Here is a 27,157-nt window from a genome sequence, read left to right on the forward strand (position 1 = left end):
CATTTGTGATATCAGACCCATATACTACAGCCTTCAGGTTCATGTGAAAGGTAGTTCAGGTGTGTATCTCATATACTCTTAGGCTGCTTCATATTGCTGTAGAAATGTAAAAATATTTTTAGTAGAACCAGTTAAGAATGGTTAATTGCCATAATGTTAGATGCTCCTAGGATTAATGACTTCACCAGTGACCATTTTTTGTGGGAAGAAGCATAGCAACAGGTTCTGTAAGAAGATTTGAAGGTGGAGGAGAATAAGAAATAAAGCACATAATTGACCAAGTTCAGTTATACAGTTTTATATATTGAAATGGACAATACTGTGAAGGTGGAAGTGAATCAATCTATTATATGGCCTTCTGCAGGTAAGAAACACAAGTGCATCATAGACTTTACTAGTTTCAAATCCATTCATATAATGTAAGGGGAAGTCTTACATTCTCAAAAGGGTAGAATTTGATTGTGTCTGGCTTTTGTTACATGTAATGAACTGTGAAACAAGCCTTGTCTACCTGTGCCTTACAGGCTTGCCAACACGAATATATGTGGTTAAAGAAAGTGCATATATGCACATTTTAGGCATTACAATTTGTTTGAAACATAACCCAAATGATTCCTCACAAGTATGGGTAAAGAACATAATCAATGGGATTTAAAAATCACTGAGTTCCAAATACCCAAATTTGCTTCTTTACAGCTCTTTGCATTAGAGCAGGCTTAGAAATGCTGTTGAGAGCTTTTCTTTCTAATGCTGCCTTGTGGCATTTTTTCTTTAACTTGAGGGCCTTCCCAGCCACATAAGTTGTTCAACAAATTACGTTTTTTTTATTGCATTTTCCTAAAACACTCTGATGAGATGGAATTATATGATGGAGAACAATATTGACCTTTTAAATGGACTGTTGGAAGACTGATATGATAAACCCAATACATGTAACATGCTTGAACAGTGAGACTAGTGCAGTAGACATTTTAGAATATATTTACTGTTTTGAAATTTTTATTGATACTTCAAGTATAAAATACAGCTTTAAGGAAGGGGAAACTTAGGTTTCTATATTGTGATGCAGAATGCTAGAAAGTGTGCATTGTAAAACTATGAAAAGTGATTGAAGTTGCAATATAATAGTAAATGTGCCAGGCAAGTAGGAAGCAAATTTATCTGGAGTTAAGCAGTACCAACTGGCAGTCAACAGGCAAGTGGGACAAAAGACAGATGAGGGTTTCTGCTTCACCTGAGCTTTATATCACCAGCAGCCATTCATTAGGTTGGTTGGCACAGATCTGCTTGAAAAGAGGTGATTTACTCAAAAGAGGTGGTAGTGCAAAACAGAGGATTTTCTTTCTTTTCTATTCTGAGAAAAGTGGATTGTAAAGTCTGTGTAAATATATGATTGTGACTTTCAGATCAGCCTGGTGGTTTTAGACTTGTTCAGTAATGTCATATTTAATCCTAGCTCATACAGATAGTCACATTGGTAGCTGTAGTACATAGTGATGCAGAAACCTTGACCGGTGAAATTTGTTCTCTATGTAGATGTGAGATTTACTTATTTTTTCATCAATATTTGCATACTTTTTTTAAATTGTGAAATAACTGCTAAAAGTTTTTTGGTTTGTTTGGTGTTTTTTTTTTTGTTTGTTTGCTTTTTGTTGTTTATTTTTCTTAAATACTGATGCTGTAAAAAAAAAATTGTTCTTGTTCACCTCTAGCATAGTGATGGCGTACTTCAAGATGCTATGGTGATGGGAACAAATGAATTTTAGACAGAGTAAGGAAAATAATTTTAGGTTGTTCTAATCAATTTCTTTTGTGTTTTATGCTTGTAGTTTGCAGCTTTACATTGGGTGTAAATATTGAAGGTAATTTTTCTCCTTAAAATGTCTGCTTAAAATTGCAAATTGGTATTTCAAGTACTTCTAATGATCAGTTGGCTTATGAGAATGTTCTTACCTAAGGAGAAGGTTTCTGCTGTGTCTATAAATCTGTGTTGCCCTCAATCTTTTACAGGTAAATATTACACCTTCCATACATTCCAGTGGCGAATTCCCTCAGCTTATCCATCATGGTGTGAATGTTGGGTCCTTGCCGCTTAATGAGTCATATTTGTTGGCTCAGCAGAATGGCAACCCAGCTAATGTGTTAGAAACATCAATGAGATCCATTACTCCTCAGATTAATGGGAAATTCTGCAGTGATGACTTTGAGCAGCTGATCAGAAACATGTCCCAGGTAACCCTGTCATATAATAACCACAAAATACGGATTACTGATTATATGAAGATTAGGATACATGTATATTTATTTAAAGGCAATTGAGTTACTACACAAACCACAATACCACTTATGTATAAAATAAAAGTAACCTTTTAGTTTGAGAAACAATTAGTAAATGAGAACGCAGTTGAAAAACTAGCCCTGACATAGTCACTCATGAGCTACTGTCCTTAGCTGACCAGTGTGTGTATTACAGACCAGCATGCCATTATTTTTTCATGCTCATTGTAGAACTGCTGCTCTATGCTTGAGGGAGATACTTTGTCAGAGCATGCTCCTGTATGCATAATTAACAAAATCTAGATCTGTGACTGTCTTGGAAATAAAATGGAAAATTTTGACCTTGCTGTGTTCTGACCTTGCTGTGCATTGTTCTCTAATCTTTCTACTTTCCTGTAATAAGCAGAAATGGTGCACGAGTCCCTTCAGCTGGAGCTGGGAAAGCCCAGGCATATATTCTAGGATTTAACTATTTAATCTGTAATAGAGCAGGATAGGAGAAGTCTAGTGATGTTCAGGAGAGCCTTTTTGCATAGTCCAAGTTTTTTTTCATCTTTCTGAAATTCATCTTCTTTTTCTGGTTTTGCTTAAAAGTTGTCCTGTACCCTCTAAAATAGATATATATATGCTATTCAGTCACTACTAAACCAAAACTTTGTATAGTTATCTTTTGTTCCCTGATTTCGTCTTATGGGCTCTAATAATACTTATTTCTCAAATATTTTCTGTATGATAGCAAGAAATTGGAAATGAACAACTGTGTTTCAGTTATTAGCTTGTGTAGTCTTGCCTAGCTATAGTTGTCATTAGAAATTACTTTCCAAGTTGTTTGCCACGTTTATTATTGCTTTTCAACATTTTTAACCTTTGTTAATTTTTAACCTTTTAACATTTGTACCCTTTTTTTCAACTTCTGCTGAACAGGGTCGTCTTGTTGAGACAATTGACCTTATTAAACCTCTAAGTGGTGGTCTGGGCTTCAGTGTTGTGGGACTCAAGAGTGAAAACAGGGGAGAACTAGGAATATTTGTGCAAGAAATCCAGGAGGGAAGTGTGGCACATCGGTAATATTACTACTGAATATTTTACTAACCAAATATATATGTGACACTGCAGTTCAGTTGTGTTACTGCTGTTATTTTTGTGTTACAAGGACATGTTTAAATGTTTCTCTCTTCATATTCTGAGCATCATTGCAGATGTAAAATTACTTGCCATAATTTATGTGATGTTGGAACAGGCATCATATGAACTGTCCTTAATTTATAGAAACTGCAAATGACATTTCCCTGGGGTTTTTAAATAGGGAAAAAGAGGAAGCTACTGTTCTGTGTCATGCCTTTTAAAGTTGAAATATATGTTTTGCCATTGTTGAATGCACTGAAGAACAATTTGATGCAAAAAAGTCAGCTGTATCTGGCAGTGTTTGTTGGTAGAATCCCATTGAGCAGGTATGAAACCCAGATTTGACATCAAGCAAGTCTTTACCTAAAGTCAGGGATATTCAGAGATACTCAGCTGATATTACAGAAGCTCAGCAATTATAATGCTTTGCTGAAATTATGCTTTAGAACTTAAACTCAGATTCCACAGCTAATATTGAGAGAAGTGCCGAGGGAGCACACAAACTCAAAGGTAAATGGCAGCAGCACTGGTTCACTGCAGACTAGTAAGATGTGTCACTGGTCCAAGCTGCTTTGTGATGTATTATGTATGTTGTGTGAAGAGGCTGAATCATGTTGGTGCTGTTTCTCACTGTGCTTTAGGAGATATTTTTGGATTATTTGTGATCTGAACATTCACTGTAAGTCTAATAAGAACATGGGCAAGAGAGACAAGAACATGGTATACAGACTTAATTGTAGTTAATCAGGTACAAAATGTGGCATGCTTTATATTTCTATAGTATTTTAAATTTTTTTAATATTTTTTATCTGCCTAATTTCCACTTTCTCTTTTTGTTTGTTTTTGTTTTGGTTTAGGTGAGGTTTTTTTGGTTTTTTGTTGTTTTGGGGTTTTTTTCTGTTTGTTTGTTTCTTGTGAGTTGAAGCTAAATAGTTTTTTTTCTACCTGGGTGCTCTACCTGGGTTTCTTGAGTGTGGGTGCTCACAAAGGCTGTTGTAATAGAGATTCTTGTTTTCCTTGCTGCCCTTTGTTATCAAAGCATTGCCACTTCAGGATGCAAAGAAGTGGTGGAGGAAAGAGAGGGTAATTCAACTGTGTAGGCTTCATACACTTCCTTTGGAGTAGATCTAAGGACTCAGCATGTAATTTTACAGTGATGCTTCCTTTGTCAGAAAGTGAAGAGGTTTTTGTAATTTGTTCAGGGCTTTTGTTTGGTTTCTTGGTACTTCTCTTTTTTTTTTTTCTGTCATTTATTCTTTTCCTTTCCCCGCCCCCCCCCCACCTTGTTTTTCAGCAAAACAAAATCAGTATGTTTCTGTAACATACTGATGAAAGTGTGTTCCACTCCATGGTTTGATGAATATTCAGAATGGGTACACTGAACAAAGTGGGGCACTTGGTCTGTAAAGCAAGTGGCTCAAAGTCAAGGATAAACATAAGTTCCCAGGCTGTGGTTGGGAGCAACTGAGATTAATATGCTTAGTCTCGCGTGGGGGTTCAGGGAGGGAGAAGAAAGCTGGCTAGGGGGTAGTCACCAGGGAAAAGTAGCAGTGGGATTAGCTTCAAAGGGAGCCATCACCAGGGTGCCACATCAGCTCCTTTCAGCAAAACTGCAGCGGGGGATTAAAAAAGTGAGGGGTATAGAGACCAGGTTATTAAAAATCCTGGAAAATTGTCAAAATACTGCAATTTCTGTGGCAATGCTTCCTTGATTTTTCTTATTGTTTATTTTGTCATCTGTTTACACCTATGTGACAGAGATGGAAAGCTGAAGGAAGCAGATCAAATCCTTGCTATTAATGGACAAGCCCTTGATCAGACAATTACACATCAACAAGCTATCAGCATTTTGCAGAAAGCAAAAGATAATGTCCAGCTAGTTGTGGCTAGAGGCACTTTTCCTCAGCTCATCAGTCCTGTAGTTTCCCGGTCTCCATCTGCTGCTAGCACAGTTTCAGCCCATTCCAACCCGGTGAGTATAGCCCAAACATTTGTGTATTCAGTTCTGGACATGCATGTACTTACTGCATATAGTCTTTTGAGTCATTTTTTTGTAACTTGTTTGTACATTCCTTCACAGTTCTTGAGGTTTTTCTTCTATTTATCTTCATTATACCTTTTACCTTCAAAGACTAGAAAATATTCAGGCTTGCTGGGGGAAATAATCTTCATCTTGGACGTATTTCTTGCTCCCGTCTGCCAACTTACCTGTATCCAGTGTAAATACAGCACGTTTACCTTACTTGATGAAGCTTTATTTTGAGGTTGCACTAAACAGGATATTTTTTTCTTTGCATTCTGCTTGAGCAAACAATTTTTTGAGGCTTTGTAGTCTGATCTGCACCACCAACTGGATGGGTGCTTTTGTGTTTGTGTCGCTGTTGTCTGTTAGCATGGGAGCTCCAGAGAAATTACAAGATGCACTTAAGAGCTCCCCAAAAAGCAGCTCCGCTACAATTCCTTTCTTATGAGAGCTTTTGCACACCTAGGTGAAAACAACACAGTTCAAAAACATGGTGATATTAACTGTACTTTCTCTTCCTCTTACCTCACTCATGTAATGGATTGTCCTGGGATGAGGCAGCCTATATTCACTTTCTGTAGGTTTTACTCTTCAATCTTTTGTGGCCTTTAAGGGAGTCAGTTACCAGAAGTATAGGGAGCAATCCGTCTGGAAAAAGGAACTGTTTTTTAATCATTAGTATAAAACATTTAGTGAAGGAATGTCAGAAATATTCTTTGTATCTGTGTGTAGGAAGGCAGCTGACTGACCTAACTTTTCCTGCCTGCACATAGGGGAAGCCTGCTCTTCTCCAGTATTGCTGTGACAAACTTCTTTCTCTATGTGATTGCCTCTGTATTCACTGAACAGCTTCCCTTGCATGAAAAGATGTTCCTTACAGACATCCCATAGCTGCTTCTGGTTTGTTAACATGCCTTTCCCAATTTTCATGTTCTCCTCATTTTCAAATGAAACATACTAGAAGCAATTCTTTTTCCTTCAGGCTTTGCTCTATCATACTGACTTTATGTTAAGACTGGATTTCCAAACAGGTACCGCAGGGCTTTGAGTTTGCAATACCTTGATTATTCAAAAGAAAAGCTTATTTTAAGATTATACCTGGTGTAGCACCAGCTGTGGTTTTAAATTTCAGACAAGTTTACTGTGGGAGTTCTTGTTCAGGAGGAAGAATACCATGAGCTTCCAGATGTCCCTTCGAGGAGTGCCCCATGTGAGTGAGCTAGGATTTGTCTGTCTTTCAGAGCAGTTTTACTCCTTTCAGAACACAGTCTGCCATCAAAATAACTTCATTCTAGTGCTGTTGCCATTAGACAACCCAGAGGAACTTATTACATGGGGCATTTCTGTTACTACTTCCCTCACAATATTTGGTTCTGCTATCAGACTTAGAAATACTGAATTGGGATTTTGCTTTTTCCTGTGCTTTTTTGTAATGGCTGATGTGAACATGCACTTACCTGAAGATTTTAATTTCCAGTCCTGTGTGGTTTTTTAGAAGCAATATTTACTGACGGCAAAGGGGCATAAAGGTGGGCAGCCCTAGGCTGCTGCCTATATTCATTCGACAAGTTCTTGGAAGGTCTGACCCATTATTCAACTCTGGTTTGTACTAGAGAAGTTCCACCTGTTAATAGAATTAGTAATTTACTGATTAAATATTTTGTAATATCATACCTAACAGTAATTGTTAAAAAGGTATTATATGTCAATCTTCCTCCAGTTTTCTATTATTAAAAACATACTCAAGAAATAAGAGAAAATAACCTGCACATTTCTATACATATATTAATAGCTTGACTTGATAATTTTAAAGGTCTTTTTACACCTGAACAGTTCTATGATTCAATGTTTTTAATCATTTGCAAGCTTGTATTTATTCTTTTTAGGTTCACTGGCAGCATGTGGAGACCATAGAGTTGGTCAATGATGGCTCAGGTCTGGGATTTGGGATAGTGGGAGGAAAGTCAACTGGAGTAATTGTTAAAACCATCCTCCCGGGAGGGGTGGCTGATCAGGTAAATTCAACCTACCGCTGTTACTGTTCAGTAAGGTGTGAAGTTACTCTTTACTTTTATGATCAGACCAAATAGTGGTAGCTTTTATCCAAATAAATGTAAAAAAAGAAACAGTAATTACTGAAATTTTTCCTCTGTAAAGGTGTGTTTAGTGCAGGAGTCTCTGCATTTGAATGTTAAAGATGAATTAGTTTCTAAATCACATTTTCAGATCTAGTAACATTATATATGTTGTGTGCATTTAGAGTCTTAATTCTTTCACGAGTGTACTGGTTGTAATCAGGGTCGTGGGGATTCCAAAGATTGACTTGCTGTGTCCTAAAACAGCTAAGAGCATCTGCTTTTCTCTGCTGAGCTTACTGAAGCTTGGAGCAAGTATGTGGCTTCATGTGTCTGCTTCAAGACACATATTCTGCTCTTGCCTGGAGGGCTCATGTGAATTGAATTTGGTTATCACAGATCATTTCAAGCTTGTTCATTGGACAGGTACCTAGGGCAGCATTAATGCTAGTAACAGGGCCTGGAGATGCATGGACAGCTGCCCTCTTTCCCCTGAACAGGTAGATAGGTTCCTTTTACAAAACTGTCTCTGTAACACTCATCAAATGGTCTAAATTCATGTGACGCTTTTTTATTAATTAAAGGTTAATCAGTAAGAGACTAAACTAATGTAAAGCAATTTAGATAGCTGGATCACAGGAAGAGAGAAATGAATTTTATGTTGAAATCATGGTTAATCCTGTTACTACTACTAGTATTTTAGTATCAGTGCAAACCTGAATATGTGTTTGGATGCTGTTTTTTGGACGTGTGTTTGAAAACGAAACCTAAAGTTCTGCAGTCTCTACATGCAATTGTTAAATACCAGTAGAAGTAACTGTAGCTAAGCACATTTTTTTCTCTGTGCTTGGGTGATGTATTGAAAAAGGATCTCCTGGCTATCTCTCGGGAAATTCCTAGTAAAAGTCATGTGCCATTAGGCAACCCTCTTTTCTTCTCCTTGCTATCAGGGTATTGGCTTGGCATCCAGAAAAAGTCACCTGATTCATATGTCTTAGAAGTGACTAAGGCTATGTGCTATTTTTCTAATTGTATGGTATGTGGGAGAAATGGCAAATTTTTCATTATTTTTCCTCCAGCATGGAAGATTGTGTAGTGGAGATCACATCTTGAAAATTGGTGATACAGACCTAGCTGGAATGAGCAGTGAGCAGGTGGCACAAGTTCTAAGGCAGTGTGGAAATAGAGTGAAACTGGTAATTGCAAGAGGGCCTGTTGAGGAGCCACTTCTACCAGCAGTTCCTCCAGGTACACCAATACCCACCGCTACACCAGAGAAAGAGGTAAGCAACAATGAACATATGTAACCCATTGCAAGCTTCCTTTATTTTTAACTGCTCTTAGAATCTTTTGTGTTTATGTTCTCAAAAGCTAGGATTTTCGTTCCCTGTAGCACAAGTCTCATCTGACAGTCTGGGAGAGTTTAAATGCAATGAGTCCACAGTGCAAGGAACTGTATTCTTGAAGACTTTTGGGATTAAGGTTTAGGACTTCAATAAGTATAATCTGATTAACATCTTGTTCTGAGTTGCTTGTAAGGCTATGTTATTACATTGGGACAACTGAAGCAATGCAGTCTTTCCTTCAGGACTAAGCTAGTTGACTCTTTAGCATTTCTCTGTCTGCCTGCCCTTTTTCTGTATAATTTAATTTGTTCATCAGAACTTTTCTCCCTGTGCCAATCAGCACACAGATGCTAATCCTTTCCTGTATCACCTTTCACTGCTCATTTGCTAGATGTTTTCTAAAAAAAAGTAAGCCAGCTGCTACCCTTACTCCCCTGCTGATGATTGTACTTTGTATCTTTACTCCTCTACAACTGTCAGCCACTTAAAAAATGCTGTAAATATTATCATGACTTGTCAGCTCAAAACCTCTACCAAACATGTAACTTGCATGTTTGTAACAAAGTCTGGTTTCATGGGATTCTGAAAGAGTACTGTTTTGCCACATATGGCTATGACTAGATACATTTAAATGTGAGTATATGAAGTAAATTAGTGCGAGAAGAAAACGTTTGTTGTTTTTGAGCCTACCCCTAGATAGAATTTTTTGTTTTACTTTTTCCTGTTGTTTTTCTAGACATTTTGTTCAGTTCTTCAGAAGAGAAGTCCTTGCAATTTATGTATGATTGTTATGTAACAATTTAGATGGTGATACCATCATTTTGTCTCTGTCCATTGTAGTAATATCTGTGAAAACTTAACATATATTCAACCCCTGTTTTGTGGCTATAAGGCAAAGAAAGTTAATTTTAACAAGGAGATTTCTGAGCATCGAAGACAAGAGACAAACTGGTACTTCTGTGTCATTACAGCACACAGAGATGTAAAACCTTCCTGCATTTTAGATAAAGGGATTAATATTTAACACTAGTATTATTTGTCTGAAATGAATCTCTCAAGATAAAGCTGAATTTGATAACTTAATCTGTGTATATTTCTGCAGTATTTACCTTTTTGAGGTTAGATGATGCAATGTTAGAAGATGTATCTGCAGCTGCAGAATATATGCGATTTCTAGTACTGACAAAATAGCTGAAAGCAGCAAAGGGGCATAATTTGAGGTTTTTGCCACCTTCCCAATTTCCATACTTTTCAAAACCTCTTTCTGGTACTTCTTTCCTGGCAGGAGGTAGGCTATTTTTAAACTGCTCCTACCTACACAAAGTCACATTCTTGGAAGGAGCACCCTGTTAATAGTCATGCAAAACTCATTGATTGGGGTCTGGAGTGAAGATGATGATTCAAACAGCTTGATTTTTAGTTTCTTCCTATCAGATATGGTGTAGGTGAAGTCTTCATGATGCTCTTAAAACTATTATTTGGACCAGAATGGCTTTGGAAAATGGGTACTTCTTTTCATGTTACCTGCAGATATCTATCTTGTAAAAATTCATGAGGCTATGGGAATTGGGTCTTTTTTTAGTGGCATTACCTGTGGCCAGAATAATCCTGCATTTTCAATGACAGAGATGATAAATGCATTAGAAATTTATTTTTCTTGTGTTCAATTTAGTTTCTGGTGGAATTGCTTGGATAAAGAGCTCAAGTCAGATTCTTGGGAAGTAGCTCTCCTGAAATCTTTTTTGGCACATACTTACCTAGTCAAACTGGCTTCAGTTAGTTGGCCTGGTTGCCATATTGGCACTTAAAACAAAGTCTAGCTGCTATTTGGCATGCAGAAGGGGCAGAATAAAAACTATTCATACAAACTCCCTATTGTTAAAATAGGATTTTAATACATATTCTGCTTTCATTAACTACAAGTAATTAAATAGCCCCAAAATCCATTGTTATTGCAAGTCAGAGAGTTATAGCAGATAATAATGAAGGTTGTAATTATTGAGCTAGCTGGAAATATAATTGCTGTGTGCTAAAATGAAGTTTTTAAGCCTTTCAAAAGCAAGAAATATAATTGCCTGACTAGTGATAGCTTTTATAATATTTTAAATTTGCAAGTTTTAAAAAGATACCTATAGGTCATGAACAGAAATTCAGACAAATAGAATAAAAAATACAATATTTTTTCTTTTTAATAACACCAAAGCTAGTTCTGAGGAGGTCCCAGAAAGTCAGCAAGCTACATATTCATATATGTATATATGTAAGTTACTGTACAAGAAATTAATTGTTCAATTTGTATGAATTTTACCAGTAATTTTAGTCATTAAATAATGATTTGATAGGTTAAAGATAATATCCCAGAGCAGTGGGGTGAAGGGGGATATGACCTGCTCTGCATTGCTTTACCATAAGGAATGTTACCTACCTCTTGCTTGTCTGATGAACAGCAAATAAGAATAGAAACAAATTTCATATTTCTTTTTTTGTGTTTTTATCTAATTTTATATGTTACTGACATTAAAGAATGTGGTGAATCTTTAAAGGAAAAGATCTTCTTTTGTAATCCCCCTTTTCTTTTTAGGATGATGCTTCTGTTGATAGCTATGAAGATGGGGAGAAATTCAATGTTGAACTCACTAAAAACAGCCAGGGCTTAGGAATAACTATTGCTGGTTATATTGGAGACAAGACATCAGGTAATTGTTGATTCCTGCACTTTATTGTGCAGTCTATTGCATACTATTGCATCAAAGACTTAATTTTGATGTAACTTCTCTTAAAAGAACCCTTAACGGTCTAAAATCTATTTGAAATTTGAAAAAGAAGAGGAATGGTTTTCATTTTGTAAAAAGGATGTTCAGAATAAAAGCAATTTTTATTAAAAATTATTTAAAAATCAAATTAAAAAAGCAAATTATTAAAAAATCCCACCTCAGTATTTTTAAATCAGTTTTTATCTTCACTTTTGGCTAAACTTCTGCTTACGTGTTTCTGAAAAACAATGGTAAAATAGTTTGAGCCCTTTCTGTTAGAAGTAGCCTTCTTACAAGGCAACACAGTACCATTCTGAGTAGTTTTAAGAGATCGTTATTAATTTTTAAATAATGTGCATGATGCTGCTAGCACATCACAAATTCTTTACTGACTTCTGCATATAATAAATATTTCTTCACCTGTGGGCTGTAGCAGACAATAAATAGGTTTATTTAAATAAATAAGTGCAGAAATGTTCACGGACAATTGCTTATTTTTACTTTGTAATTTCCACTACATTTTTTACAAAAATAATCCAGAGCTCAGTTAGGCTTCCTTAGGGGAAATTCGGCAAATTCAGTAATACTAGGAAGGGGTGTCTTTTGAACGTGTCATAAAACTTCTCAAAGAGCTGTTACTTTGACTTGTATCCACTTGTATATGTTTCAAAAATGTACATTCCATAATTTTGGCTGTTTCTAGCTGTAATATTTTGGATCAGAAAAAACTGGATTTCCACAGGACCAGACAGTCAGAGTTTGTGCAAGTCCACTCTTTAGCAGCTTCCGGTTGAATTTCAAAAGGCAAATTAAAACGTAGAACATTTATAGATCTGAGAGCATATTTTGACTGATTTAGTGTTTGAGTATCATTGGTCTTCAGTTTGAATTACTCTGCTGCATGTAACTATGTTAGAGAATATTCTTGTCTCAGGAGCTAGTTAGGTAACTCAATTTTGTGACATAACAGTTACAGAACAACTTTGCTGTCAAAGAAGCAGCAAAATAAAACTACTGGACAACAAATAACATTTCTGAATTTTTTGTGAATGACAAATAACTTGTCATGTTCTCTTACAGCTGTTACAGGATATAAGAATGCTTGGAAGTTAGGAGGCCAGCCATGTAATTATGCACAAAGCCTGGGCAAACAACCTCTTAAAAAATCCCCCCCAACCCTCCAAAAAAAAGAAAAAAAAAAAAAAAAAACCAAAAACAAAAAAAAAAAAAACCAAAAAAAACTGACAGAAAAAGAGAGACTTGTCAACGAGGTGACTTGAATATATGTATAATCATATTTTTCCTAAGCTGAGTTGAGTCATTAACCCTCTTTCCTTATAACTTCCATCATATTCAGGGGCCAGTAAAAAATTAGCTTGAGGTCTGCAAAGGCTGTGACAGCTTTTAAAATACATTTTGTAGTGGATTGTCTTCACATCAAGTATATTCATTTAACAGAGTGAGAACATTTGTTGAGAGAAAGTAGATGCTGTTAAAATTTCTGATGCTAATGTTACAGGCCTGAGACCATCAGAGTGATTCCATACCAGTTTATGCTGTTATTTTTCCTAATTCAATGTAAGCTGTGCAAAATGTGCATGTAGGAACTCCGTATATTTGTATTTTATTGAGCTGTTGAAGTTATTTCAAAGCAAGTGTGTTTTTCCTGAAATGTTTTCTTTTTGTGAAATATCCCTTCTGTAGGTGTTTTCTATATATTACTTTCCTTCTGATTCAAAAGTAGTAACTAGTTAGTAAGTAAAATGTTTCTATTTTGATGGGTGTTTTTTTGTTTAATTTTGTTGTTCTGTTGGAGTTTTTAAAACTTTGTGACCTTTTTATCAAATAGTGATAGCTGCATTTAAAAACTGGTTCAAATGTAAAGTTGTATTCCTATTTCTCAATATGGCAGCCCAAACATGTATTTTCTTAAACTGTTTTTAAGTACATAGAAAATTCAGAAATTACTGGAGTAGTGTACTCAAGCTGAATTTTCTGTCCAAATCTGGCAAAAGTCAGAAATACCTTTTTTGTCTATGTTGGTTTCAACCTTTAGATTAAGGGAAGTTAGAATATTTCTCATTTTGCATCAGGAATTGTGTATTTGGCATTGTAAGGTTTTGATCTAATCCAGTGCAAACAGACATTAATCTGGCTCATTCTTTAAGATGATAATAATACATGTTTTTCTTAAATCGTTGCTTTCTTTATGATTGTTTTATTATCTTACTTAGGGATTGTTTTTTCTTTTATTTTTCCTTTTTTTTGATTGGAGTCTTTAGTTGCATTGTTGCGGCATTGCATTATTTAAATTGTTTCTTAATAAATTAGTTAATTTTCCCTGTTTTTTCATCCCAGAACCTTCTGGTATCTTTGTGAAAAGCATTACAAAAGGCAGTGCTGTTGAACATGATGGCAGAATCCACGTGGGAGATCAAATTATAGTTGTAAGTAAACGCAGGATGAACTGAAATAGCTTGTCTACAAGACTCTGCTTCTTTATGTTGCAAAGAAATGCTCATTAAAATACTTAGGATCAGTGTTGCAGTTCTGAGTCCTTTCCTGACAGAGTATCTCATCACATGTTTTCTGATTATGCTACCTGCATGTAACTTGTAATTCTTCAAAAAAATCTTGTATGTGAGAATATATCATTATATATCCCCCGTATCAGTAGGAGGTTAGTAAGTGTGAAATTTCAAAGTTTGATTCAAATTGGGCAGCTGTTTTCAAAATTATTTTAAAAGGTTGTGTCCCAAAGTTTTAGGTGTTCAGAGAAAGAATAACATATTTTTATCCATAAACTGTTGCTTCTGTAGTGGAAATCAGGTTGTGAATGCAGGGAGTGCATTTTTGTGTCTCTCATAGATATGTCCTTGCATTTGTGTGAAGACAGCAGTAAGAACAGGTTATGGTCTCTCTTAAGAAGTGCCTGCTTGTTTGTTTGTGGAAGCATATATCTTTTTTGTAATGGTTTACGTGCTGAGTACAGATGGCTAAAATGGATTATTCCAAAGTTTGTTTTCTTCTTCTACTGCACATGCAGAAGGAGAAAATTATTTGGGTGACCTCAGACACTGAAGAATAAAATGCATTTTTTAAATATGGTTTGTTTTAAGTGCGGGGGGAAAATTAAATAGTCCCACCTGATTTTTAGTTACTTTAGGAATTTTGGAGAAGGACAACAAATTACTAAGGGTCCAGGGGATTCATGCTTCATTTAGTAGGACTTAAAATAATGAAGTATGTGTTTTGTGTAGATAGGCAGAAACAAATACAGGAGTGAAAGAACATAGTATTGTAAGAAGTATTTGAAAGATTTAAGGCACTGTGGGGTAGATATAGAAATAATAGAATATAATGGAGTTTGCAGGGAGAAGAAAAATAAAATGTGATGGGTGTTAGGTAGCGATAATGGGATAGAATTAAGAAATGTCAAAATTTTGAATTCGATAAAAAAACCCGAGTTAATGAGATAATAAAATAATTTCAAACAGAGAAGACTGAAATTTTATTCTTTAAACTCTTAAAATGATGAACCAGTGATAACATCTGGTTGGTTGTGACAGTGTTCTGTTTCAAAATTGGAATTCACAGTGCTCATTGGTTGACTTCTCTGTATCTAAATGACTGCACTCTGTAAGTCTTTCTATCCCAGTGGATCGATGTGTCTCTCCTTACTCTTGATCACCCAGTATTGTCCCTCAGAGGTAGGGATGGCTGAAGTGGTTGAGTGACAGGCTGTACAATATGCCCTGCACAGCACATGCTGTATCCTCTCCCACCTTGCAGAGCAGATCTGCCTGGCCACACCATGGTGGGCTGTCCTCCCCTCTTTGCTGTGGTAGTGGTTGTCATCTAGCTCTGGGGTACTCCAGTGGGAGCGCTTAGCTTATCCAGTTACATAAAATTGTACAGGTTTTGTTCTTGCTCCTCCACTTGCTTTCTGCTTAGGCTAACAGATGCTGAGAGCTCACTGCATTGTTTTGCCCTGAACTTTTTTCTGTGGGTGAACTGAAAAGCTACTTGATCCTGCAGGTGGATGGAACAAATCTTCAGGGTTTTACTAACCAGCAAGCAGTTGACGTTTTGCGGCACACGGGACAAACGGTTCGGCTCACTTTGATCAGAAGAGGTCGTAAGCAGGAAAATTGTATTCCACCCCAGGAGGACTTCAATGCTCCTGTTGAGCAGGACTTACTATTCCAAACAAGGGATAGTACCACAGCCAAAGGTAATTAAAACTGGCTTTGCTGTTAAGTTGGCTTGAAACATTTTTCTTCTCAATTGCAAACTGTAAATAAAATGGACCAGATTCATTCTGGGTATCTATTCATTCTGGTAGATGACAGAGCTGCTGTACATGAGGTGGAGTTTTGTCTACAATGGTTTGATTAATCTTTTAGGCACAGTGGTATTATTTGCTACATTTTCAAAGTGAGTGTTGAAAGTTCTTTGCCGCATTGACCTTCTGGCTGAATTGCTTTGAGACTTTGATCCTGCAAATCTTTGAATGGTAAGAAGGCAGTAAATGTTTTATTCATGCTTAAGAGTGAGAGCTGCATTCAAAAGCAGTCAGAGAAAGACCCTCCTTGATGAGCATAATCAATCTCATCCCATTTTACTCTTGCTTGTTACAAGGTGCAGGTATGAGAGGAGTAGCTTACATCGTCAATACCCTATCAGCCCCTAAATACATGTGTAAAATGTTCAGATGCCAAAGACCAGTAGTAATTTTGCTGCTGATGACATGAGATTTGTGCACCTTTATCTTACATGCTCTGCACATATTTAAGTATATGTGCCACATCTTGAAAGTCAGTGTGTTTAAATGAAAGATACCTCCACAGGGCCTGGAAACACAAAACAGCTGCTGGTGTAATAGTTAGATGTCAGTGAAAGTATGTCACAAGTAGTCAACAGAGGCCTAATCCTCACCTCATACAAGATTTTCAGAGAGCCAATAGCATGTTACCTGTATGTCATCCTCCCACTCCTACCTTTAACAAGAGGTATAGGCCAAGTCTTCAGAATGCTGTTTTTCCAGCCAACAGGTGTTCAAAACATCTGACAGGTAGCAATATACATAACAGAATTTGGTGGTAGGAGAGATTTTCTATGTATGAAAAGTGTGCCAGGTATCCAGGTCTCCAAGGCTGAAGCATTTTTGTTTTCAGCATCAGCTTTCTGAATTGCACAAAGGAAAGAAAAAAATAAATTGATACAAGAATGCTAAAGAATGTTATATTTAGATGTATTTTTATTCAGTCATAGAAATGCAGGTACTGATAGTTGTACTGGGTTTTTTGTTGGATTTTTTTCATTGAACTCACTGGAGAAGGCAATGCATTAACAAAAGACAGTGGCTTTGAAATGTGATGTTTCTTCTGGGCCACGCATACCAGATTCCATTTGCCAAATATATAAGTCCAGTGGAGGAGAGAGTTGGTGCCCCAGAGCATGCCTGTGAGCTTGGTAAGTATTATGACATATAAAGTACCTAAATAGCTGAAAAGATTTCTTCTTTTTTTCAGATAACAATGAAACAGAACAGGGATCCCCATCACTGCCATCCAGTGCCAGTGTGGTAAATATTGGAGATGACATGAAACAACAGGAAACAGGTTCTCAAGGTTTAATATTTTATTCTGTGAAATTGCCCTTCTGTGTTCTTACACAAAGACCAGGTGTTTTGTGTCTTTCCATCTTCTGCAAGCTCTGTAGCTGAGGTAGAAGTAGAAAGTCAAAGTAGTCATACATTTAGTCATGTACTCCTAATCATAAGTGTTGTAGGAACAGGACTACTGTAGGTGTCTGAAAATAATTATATGCTGAAGATGTCACATGAAGCAGTTTGCTTTGGCTACTTGCTCAACCCTCTCCTAGTCTAGTTTTGCATATCAACTCTTTTTAGTCTAGTCTAGAAAAAAAAAAAAAATTCCTTTCCATTCCCTGTTATCTTTCCAGGTGTCTGCAGCTGCCCAGCTACAGTTCCAGGACTACTACATCTTCTGATTAATTTCCTTTTCCCAAATTCTTGAGCTTACATTTAATTTAGTATTCTCTGGTAATGTCTGAAATTCAGTCAGTTCTGGTTCACTGATATTCTCCAAATTTTCCCATACTCTTTGTCAAAATTCCTGTTTTCTACTGGGTATTCTTTTCCTGCTTGATCTCCTAGAACACTGTTCAGCATTTTCAGAAGTCCTGTGTGATGATATGCTTTTCAGATTTAGACATAACTTGATGTGTCAGCTTGATGTGTAAAATTTTTGTGCTTCCAGAGTAAAAGTAGGAACTGAAAAGTTCTGCAATATGTATCTTTTCATAAGTCATGCTTTCTGATTTTCTTGGATAGCTGGAGGAATTTCTTTTTAACTTCTTTCCTTCAGATAGTGCTGTGTCTTGGCTTTGGGAAAAGTATTGTCCTCTTTGAATGCTATGCAACATCTGACTTTATATAACTTTATACTTAGTAATATCTCTGAGTGATGACTAGACTTAAAACACTGTCTGAGGCTCTTAGTCATTTTCTATTCTTACTAAAATCAGTGGGATTTGAGAACTTTGTAATGAAGATTCTTGTCCTTACCTGTGATGAGCATCTGAAGAGTTTATTTTGATACTTAATGTACACACAGCCCAGGCCATGGACCTTGAGTATGTAGGATCCTGTTAAACTTGCTGTGTTTGCTGGCTATTGTATCTAAATACTACTTTTTATTGGTTTCTGTCATAAAGCCTAGACAATGTGAATGAGGGGGAAATGAGAGGGAAGAAAGTATTTCTCTGTTTTTCAAACCTGCAAATAAACTTTCAGTCAAATTAAGATTTGCCACAGTTTGCTACCTAGCCTGTCACTGTATCACTGCACTTCTCCCACTTCCTTCCTTTCCAAGTTTGTTGCTGTTCTTCAGGTATTAAAATTAAAAGAAAAAAAGCAAAGAACTTGGATGTCTTGCATTCTCTTACTGACCTTTAGGGCTTAACAGTTTCAGAAAAATCTTTCACAGTGCTCATGGTTTTAAAAATAAAAAATAGATCTCCAGATTGTGTTTTTTGGACATTCTCTGTAAAATACAGTGTCTGTCCAAAAGGATCAGTGTGCATTTTTAAGTATTTTAGCTATCCCTATGAATCAATCTGATCAGCCCACATGTAGTCTGATTTAACACAGGGCTTGAGTGCAACCTTTTAATTTCCTTGGTGCCTATTCTCTTGAAAAATTGCAAAATATTGACTCAACTCTGAGGCTAGTATGTATCTTTTCTTCCCAGCCACCAATCTATTTGACTTAACTTCATGTCTTTCAAAATACACAGTTTTTAATGGTTGGAATCTTTATACTGCATTGCAAGTTTTTGCTCTGGTAAACCTGAGCTTGGTGAGACTAAACATGCCAAGTTTTTAGTCATATTTAGGACAGTTCTGACATCATGGGAATGATTGTGTCATTGTGCATGTTTCATATACTTTATCAGTTTTAGAAGTTGACTAGCTTTTTTAATTCTTTCTCACAGTAATCTTAAATATAAATTTTAGATTTCCAGCTAACTAGTACAGAAGAAGCGGCTGCAAAGATAAAGTGGCAGAGAATTATGGGTTCGAATTATGAAATAGTGGTAGGTAAATTTTGTTTATTATTGTTAAATATGCATCTCTTTCATCTGTGCATCTATTATGTTGACAGCATATGGACAGAAATATGCTTGTATTGCATTTGTTCCTTCATGTATGAAGATTACACATATGCTCCTTAGTATGTTGAGATTATTTTAATTATAGACTTTGAATGTAGATATGTATTTTTCTGCATTTTATCAAAACCATGACAGACTTGTTAAATTCCTGTGCTCATAACTATTGTTTCACCAATTTTCTAGCTTTGGGAGGATAAATGTGTTTAGAGAAAAAATATTTAATATGAACTTCAAAGCTCCCTTCGTTAGCTAGAACTTGAAGCTTCATTCTCATTCTGCATACTGAATAAGTGATTTCACATAATGATGTAAATAATACATAGAACATATACTGTAGATATGGAAGAAAAGTAGTATGTCAGTTTAGGAGATCACATGTCACAGATGTAGTGTCTGCAGAAGTATGTATTATTAGATTGTTGTCATAAGCAGTTCCCACTTGTGTATTGCAAAGTGGTGTGTGATCATTGAATCAGTTTTTATCTGACTCCCCATTATACATGACAGTACTTCTGGTTTCTCACTTCTGGAATTTTCACCTAAATGCATGTAAATTGAAATGGAAAGTAACAGATCTGGCTGTAAATATGACAAATGTAACCATTTCTTTATCTTACTTTAGGTGGCTATGGTTAACAAATTTAGTGAAAGCAGTGGGTTAGGGATAAGCCTTGAAGCTACAGTGGGTCATCATTTCATCAGATCTATCTTACCTGAAGGGCCAGTTGGACGAAGCGGCAAGCTATTCAGTGGAGATGAACTGCTGGAAGTAAGATAAAGTACTACTTTATCTTAGTCTGCATTCAGTAAGGTTTTTGAGCAGTAAGTTTCTTCTCATAGGCTATGACCATGGTAGTAATGTGTATCTAACAGCATGCCAGTTAGTGGTTGAGTAGTCACTTCATATGTATTTACATATATTTATGTGAGTACATATGCTTACATACATTTCTTAGCTGGTACCTGATTTTTTGATAGTCCAAGGTCTTTCTCATGGTCTAAGCTCAGCTGGCAAGTAAGCACCATGCAGCCACTTGCTTACCCACCCCACTCACCCCCAGTCTGGTGGGATGAGGAGGAGAATCAGAAGTAAAACCTTGTAAGTTGAGATAATGGCAGTTTAATAATCAAAACAAGGTATAATAATAATAATAGTCATAGTAAAAAGGAGAAAAACCTTCAAGTGATGCACAGTGCAAGTGTTTGCCACCTGCTGACCAATGCCAGACCCTATCCCCGAGCTCTGATCAGTGCACCTTCCAGTTAACTCCCCAGTTACATACTGGGGACATGATGCTCTAGGGTGTGAAATACCCCTTTGGCCAATTTGGGTCATTTATCCCAGCTGTGCTCCCTCATAGCTTTTTTTTTTCTTTTTTGTACCTTCTCACCGGCAGAGCATGAGACACCAAAAGTCCTTGATTCAGCTTAGCAGCAGTCAAAACATCGGTGTGTTATCTAAGTTATTCTCATACTGAATTCAAAACACAGCACTGCACAGCTACTGAGTATAAATTAACTCTATCCCAGCTGAAATCAAGACCGTCACCAAAAAAGAATATGTAGTGAAAGGGTTAAGATTTAATAGGTTTATCCCAACTCAGTGAAGGGCCTAAACATCTGATTACTTTTCTAAATTATTCTCTTAGAATTAAGATGTGAATTTGTTTTACATTAATGCAAGAAACACGAAGCTACAGTGTATGTGGTGTTTGTAGGGTGGTGTCATGCAATTAAAAAGACTATACATTTAGTTCAGTACGTACCTTGGTGGTGAGCACCGAATTGAGTAGAAATTAAGGATTGAAAGTGTCTATTAGCATGGGGATTTTTGTTGCTTTTATTTTACTTTTTTTTTTTTTTTTTATGAGGTGATTAGTGAGTTGGAGTTTGCTTGGGTTTTTTTACTCATTTTTGTTACTGTGCTTAGAAATACTCTGTAGTTCTAACCACTGTGTATTCTTTATTTATTGAGGTGAATGAGATCTCTCTTCTTGGAGAAAACCACAAGGATGTGGTCAGTATCTTGAAAGAGCTGCCTATTAAGGTGACAATGGTGTGCTGTCGTCCAGTAGCTCCACCTGTCACTCAACCAGAAATACTAGAGAGTCTAAGCCTATCTGAGGTTCAGCTTACAGAAAAGGTATTTTGTCTTTAAACAATCACTGAAAATGACAGTTTTCTTGAGGGAAAAAAAATTAAGTTCTTCTACATGATTATAAATAATGTATTTTAATATTTTTGGAATAGGAGCCAGACAAATAGGAAACAGCAAATAATGTTTATCGGCTATTTTTTAGGCCACCAGAAAATATGAATCCTGGCTCATCATAGGCAAAAACATCCTAGGATGTGGGGCTGTCTGTCTAAGTACAGTACTTCTTGTTCTGTAGGTGAGATGTAGGAGTATAGCAAGTTGAACTGTGCGTTCTTTAGAATTGGAATGTATTTAATCTAGTTTTGAACTTTGCTTTCTGGGTTTGCATTGTGCATAACTGTGTTTGCATTCCTTGACTGAGACTTCTGTCACTTGTAAGCGCACAGCTCTGGGCAGCCTGGTGAACTAAACATGTAGGAATGGCCTAGGGTATAGTATACAAAGCAACACCATTTGTATGAAAAGAGAAACAGTTAGCTCTTAGTTCTGAGCAAGGCACCAAATTCAGCTTATAGTTTCTAAACTTCTCTATGAATCCAAGTGAAGAGCAGTCTGTGTATGTACGTATTTATTTGTTTTTACTTTTATTAAATATTCTGGCTGCTGTCACCATGATTACATTTAATGAAGGCATATTTTAGACATACCATTTAATAACATATATTTCCCATATATTTGAATGCATATGCTAATAAAGTTTTTTGAACATTTTAATTTGACAGAAATTCCATTTTGTAAATATTTTTCTAGTGAGTAGTTTAATATACTTGCAGCTTGGCTACAGATATAAATAGTTGTATTTTGTGCCAAGTTTATCAGTGTTCATTAAATGTCCTGAGTGCTTGCACTTCTTCTGTCTTTAGAGATATCACTTAAGTTTTATCTTGTTTTCTGTAAACAGAGTTTTGTCTCTGAAGATTCTCAACTGTTCACATTTTATTGGTAAACATTTACTGTTTTTCTCAGGGTCACATAGAACTTGGATTCATTGGTTCCTCAGACACAGAGGGAACAACTTTGGAAACAGCTGATGAAGGTCAGAGTGTGGAAGGGGTGCAAAGCTCATCTCTGGCAATGTGGGAAACAGAAGTACAGCACATTGAGCTGGAGAAAGGGAGTATGGGGCTTGGATTTAGCATATTGGACTATCAGGTAAATTCTGCACTTCTTTGGATGGAGGGCAAAATATTCATACTGTTTGGATCTTGCAGTGCATTCTATATATTTTAAGGGCAAACATTAATAGAAACTAAGCAATAGAGTAGAACTAATCACAGCTGGCAGGCATTCCAGTAATTATATTACATATTCCTCTCATTGTATTAAGACTGCAGTTTCTAATGATGATAGTAATACTGGTTCAGAAAAACAGATAATCCATTATATGCTAGGGTTTCAGAAAGCTGTCTTCTAGTGACCCAAGGACAATGAATGATGTAGCCAGCATATTTAGGCATTTAGCCATGTATTTTGCGCCTGCAGTGAGGTGTTTAGGACAAATCCAATAAAGGACTTAAATGCTTAAAGCAGGATTTACTAAAATCCAGAACTGTAATTCTGAAATCCCTTGCTTAGCTGCTGTCTGTCAGGGACATGCTTCAACATCCCCATTCATTTTGTGTTTGACTTCAGAATTCCTGGATACTGTATTCCTTGGTGTGTCCCAATGAACAGTTGAGTGCTTGTTTCTTGCCTTCACTTGGTTAGGATGACAGAACATATTACTCCTGTTCCCAGTTTTCCAGTGGATAATTTTAAATTGAATGTCAAGTAATTTCTCCCTGAGGTCCATGTAGGCTTTTGCTGAGCTGTTTTGTGGTGCTGTGGAGTCACGTCTCTTTCCAGGTTTCTGCTGGATCTTGTCCACAGAAATGCATTTGCATCTGGCAATAACTTCCAGGTGGAAATTATGGCCCCAGGGCTGTCCTTACAATTACGTTATGGCTTAGATTTTGCATTTGCACACTGATAAGGTGAAGAGCAGTGTAGTGTATTAATGTGAAGGATAAAGGTGTAGTCAAGTGTCTTTTATGAAGCATTGACTACTCTTTAAAGTATTACTCATGATGCTCTGCAGTGAGACATCACAGATGAGCTTGAGTGTTTGAAGTCCATGTCTTCTTAGTAGAAGATATTTTCGCTTCAGCCTCTTCTGAGCATTAACACAAATGGTGGGTGCGTATGTGGTTAGTGACTGAATTTTGTTTATGGGTAATAGTACTAAAAGCTTAACGCCTTAAGTTGGTTAACATATTTTTCAAATATGAGTTAGTCTTCCAGCTTTAGTCAGCTTTCTGATATTTAGGGTTTTTTTGATGTTATAATATTTGGGTACTGACACATGTTCTTTCCTTTGATATGCAGTAAAAAAAATTCACTTGGTTACTGAAGTTTTACTTTCTTATAAGACTGTGAACAGTAACAGGGAGATTTATATTTGTATTTTGCTGTTTCCATCAAATTCTCAATTCGTTCTCAATGAGCAGTGACCAAACTGCGAGGAGAATTATGTTCATAGTAATACATTTCTTATGTTTTATACAATGGCAGGCCTGTAGAAAGGTCTACATAATTTCTAACCCTAAGGAAGACAATTACATAGACTAGAGAGGCTTGTTTTTTTTTTTTTTTTTCCCCCAAAAATGTGTCATGCAGTGCCATCTAAAGTGACAATGTAAGTATTTGTTGTTAAAAAAGTGAGGAAGATGTCAATGCTCAGCAACAGTGCTAGTTATATTTTGACTTGGGAAGTATTTCATTGCCCCATGGCATTCTTTTTACTGTCATCAAGTGTTAAAGGTCTTCTTGATGTCCTTCTTTCACTCCCTCCACCCCTCTCTCCCTCCCTCCATCAACACTTCTCTCTCACACCAGCTTTCAGCTGTCTGCCTATTCCTATGGCTTTTCCATGTTGCTTTGATGGTGTCTGACCTTTCAGATGTACAGCTTGAGATGGAAACTTGTTACAGCTGCATGCTGGTTTGTAGGTGTTTGCTTTTCTCTACTTTTGCTATCAGTAAAGCTGTTACATGGTTACATTTTTTGGTTACATGTTTTTTTTTAACACAGTTTTTTTCTTTTCATGCACTCCAGTGAACTGCATGTTGGAAATATTAACATGATGTTCCTCGTGAATGTTGTTCTGCAAGAATCACACAAATATTTTGCATGTGTGATAATTGTTATACCAGAATTATATATTCCTGTTACTAGTATTTGATGCTAGCTTTTTTAATCAAAATCAGTATATATCAGGATGGTCACTTAAAAGCAGTTTTCTTTCTTAAAAGCAAACATCACTTTGTTTTGTCTTGTTGATTAGTCTTATATTGGTATGTTCATCTCTCATGTAAGTATGTAATTGGGCATGCACACGACCTTGGCTCTTGAAAACTGCTTTCTCAGTTGAGCAAGATCATGAATTATAAGACAGTTATTGAAAATAAGTCATTTGTTCCACTAGAGTGCATGTGTTACATTTGCCCCAGTCTTCATTGCCCACCGGTATCCTCAAACCTCTGAGTGTAAAGGAGGATACTGTTGTTGCAGTAGGAGGTCATGAATTTCTGATGTGCATGGACAACACTGTGCTACTTAGTAGCATTTTATATTGGAGATACATGATGGAACATCACCTAGAAAGGAGTAATAAATTTCACATTTAAGAATCAAAAATAAGTGGATGTGTAAATGTATGGACAGTACAGACAGGATGGTTTGGTCCTACTGCAGATTCATCTAGAGACCAACACTGCTTAGTAACACAACTCTAGTTAATAAATCTCATGAATAAAAATTCTTCTGTCAAGATGTAAAAGAGTAAAAGAAATGTAATCTTTTTCTTCCCTTTATTTAATTAGGATCCTGTTGATCCAGCAAACACTGTAATTGTGATTCGCTCATTAGTTCCTGGGGGTGTGGCTGAGCAAGATGGCAGACTTCTTCCTGGAGATCGGCTTATGTTTGTCAATGATATCAACTTGGAAAACGGCAGCCTGGAGGAAGCAGTGCAAGCACTGAAAGGAGCCCCAACAGGAACAGTTAAAATAGGAGTTGCCAAACCATTGCCTGTAAGGATTTGGGAATTCAGTGTGTACTTTTATATAACTGAGGCTGGTACATACTGATCCTGACTTCTCCAAACATTTTGTGTGTTTTGCGGTTCAGCTGGGTGGCCTAACTATTGCTTTATATGTAGGAGTGGCCTGGGTAGTACATGGCTGGTGTAGTGATTACAGGGCCTAGCATACCTGTGTTGCAGATGAGAAAACAGACAAAGCACCTTGCAACCAGCAGAGTCTTTCAGGGCTGAAAGTTGGCAGGCATAATATTGTACACTGTATGCTTTATATGGTTCTCTGAATGTGTGAGATGGTGACATAAAGTTGTTTTTATTTGTTTTGTGTAGAATTTACCAATTCCTTTGCTTTGCAAGGTATAGTACTGTTACAGCTTTATTCTGCTTGGGGAGGTTGTTTGATTTATTCTGGATGGTGCGTGGGAGAAACAAGAAAACTTTCAAGACGTTCAATAACAAATTTTTACTTACAAGCTTAAGAACATTAAGGTAGAATAATACTTGGTACATTTTAAAATGTAGGCATTTTGGTTAGAAATGCAACCATGTAAAAACAAAAAAAAATATCACTTCAGAAAATGTATATGGGAAAAGAAAGAAAAAGAAAGGATAAGGTAGAAAAGTATGTAGTTACCGCCCATGGATCCAGTGACAAAATTTGATTGTTGCAGTTTGAGTGCCCCTTCAAAGTGCTGGTCACAGTCTTGATCCACTGGGGATGGGGGGAACCCATGAAACACATAATTCAGTGAATTAATACATGCTTAGGGTAGATGAGAATGCCAAGTACCTCTCCTGTGTTGGAGAGTTTTACACTGTCTCATGTAACACCATAGGTTACGAGGCATTTCTGTGTTTGATGGTTTATGACACCTAAGATGTTACAGCTTCCTCTCGGGTTAGCATAGTTGAGCCAATTATAGTCCATGAGAAGGCATGAATACCTTCAGGCTTCATGTGTGTGTCTCAGTAGGTCTCTAGAGGGAAGTTTTCACACCTGAGCCACTTGTGTAAGGTAAAAAGCACTGTTGCACCTTGCAGGATTTGCTTTTTACCAGCTTCTTCCCTTATCTGGCTCAAAACCCAGCTTGTAGCATCTGTTGGTAGGTGTGGACCCCCTCTGCAGCTGGGTGGTTACTTTGTGCCTGGTCAGCAAAGCACCTGCTGCCTCGGCAAATGTTTGACGCATTGACCATTAACATTCCAGTCCCTCACAAGTATCTATGCAATATTTGTATTTAAACAGCACACTATGCTATATTGTGTAGTCTTCAGTTTGTATACATCTAATTGGTTATTTCAGGTTTGGTTTTATAGGTAGTCTGGAACAATTCAAAAAAGGAGGTTAAAGGAGACCTATGGTCACTGAGGTAGTGTAGGAGTAAGAATGCTAATGAACAAGCATCCCTGATGGGTTAAGTTCAAATCAGTAGAATAGCATTAGTTCGTACATACAAGAAAGATACCTTTCTCTATATTAGTAAGCCCAAGCACAGTTTTAAGGGTTCATTTTTGTTTTTCATGAATTGATAATCTTCTAACCCTTGTGGATGTAGATACTAAATTTTCATTCTTAGTAGATTTTGTGGAGAGAGTGGGAGGGAATGTCTGTTGTTTAAGTT

The 27,157-nt window shown here is 36.6% G+C and overlaps 1 protein-coding gene across 6 annotated transcripts in view; it reads left to right on the top strand.

The window, feature by feature from the left end:
* MPDZ (multiple PDZ domain crumbs cell polarity complex component) overlaps window positions 1-27,157 on the top strand; it is a 95,195-nt gene that overhangs the window by 14,280 nt on the left and 53,758 nt on the right. For 4 of the 6 annotated variants that reach the window (XM_053931393.1, XM_053931394.1, XM_053931396.1 and 1 more), the window contains exons 4-17: window positions 2,011-2,232; window positions 3,202-3,341; window positions 5,161-5,374; window positions 7,312-7,440; window positions 8,580-8,783; window positions 11,428-11,542; window positions 13,958-14,046; window positions 15,638-15,833; window positions 17,134-17,232; window positions 19,142-19,221; window positions 19,922-20,068; window positions 21,275-21,442; window positions 22,424-22,609; window positions 25,318-25,527. In XM_053931393.1, the coding sequence (XP_053787368.1) occupies window positions 2,011-2,232; window positions 3,202-3,341; window positions 5,161-5,374; window positions 7,312-7,440; window positions 8,580-8,783; window positions 11,428-11,542; window positions 13,958-14,046; window positions 15,638-15,833; window positions 17,134-17,232; window positions 19,142-19,221; window positions 19,922-20,068; window positions 21,275-21,442; window positions 22,424-22,609; window positions 25,318-25,527 (2,199 nt within the window). The remainder of the gene's footprint in view (window positions 1-2,010; window positions 2,233-3,201; window positions 3,342-5,160; window positions 5,375-7,311; window positions 7,441-8,579; window positions 8,784-11,427; window positions 11,543-13,957; window positions 14,047-15,637; window positions 15,834-17,133; window positions 17,233-19,141; window positions 19,222-19,921; window positions 20,069-21,274; window positions 21,443-22,423; window positions 22,610-25,317; window positions 25,528-27,157) is intronic. The other 2 variants (XM_053931395.1, XM_053931398.1) reach the window with 2 other exon arrangements.

This window comes from Vidua chalybeata, chromosome Z, assembly GCF_026979565.1.
Source record: "Vidua chalybeata isolate OUT-0048 chromosome Z, bVidCha1 merged haplotype, whole genome shotgun sequence".
Lineage (NCBI taxonomy): Eukaryota > Metazoa > Chordata > Aves > Passeriformes > Viduidae > Vidua > Vidua chalybeata.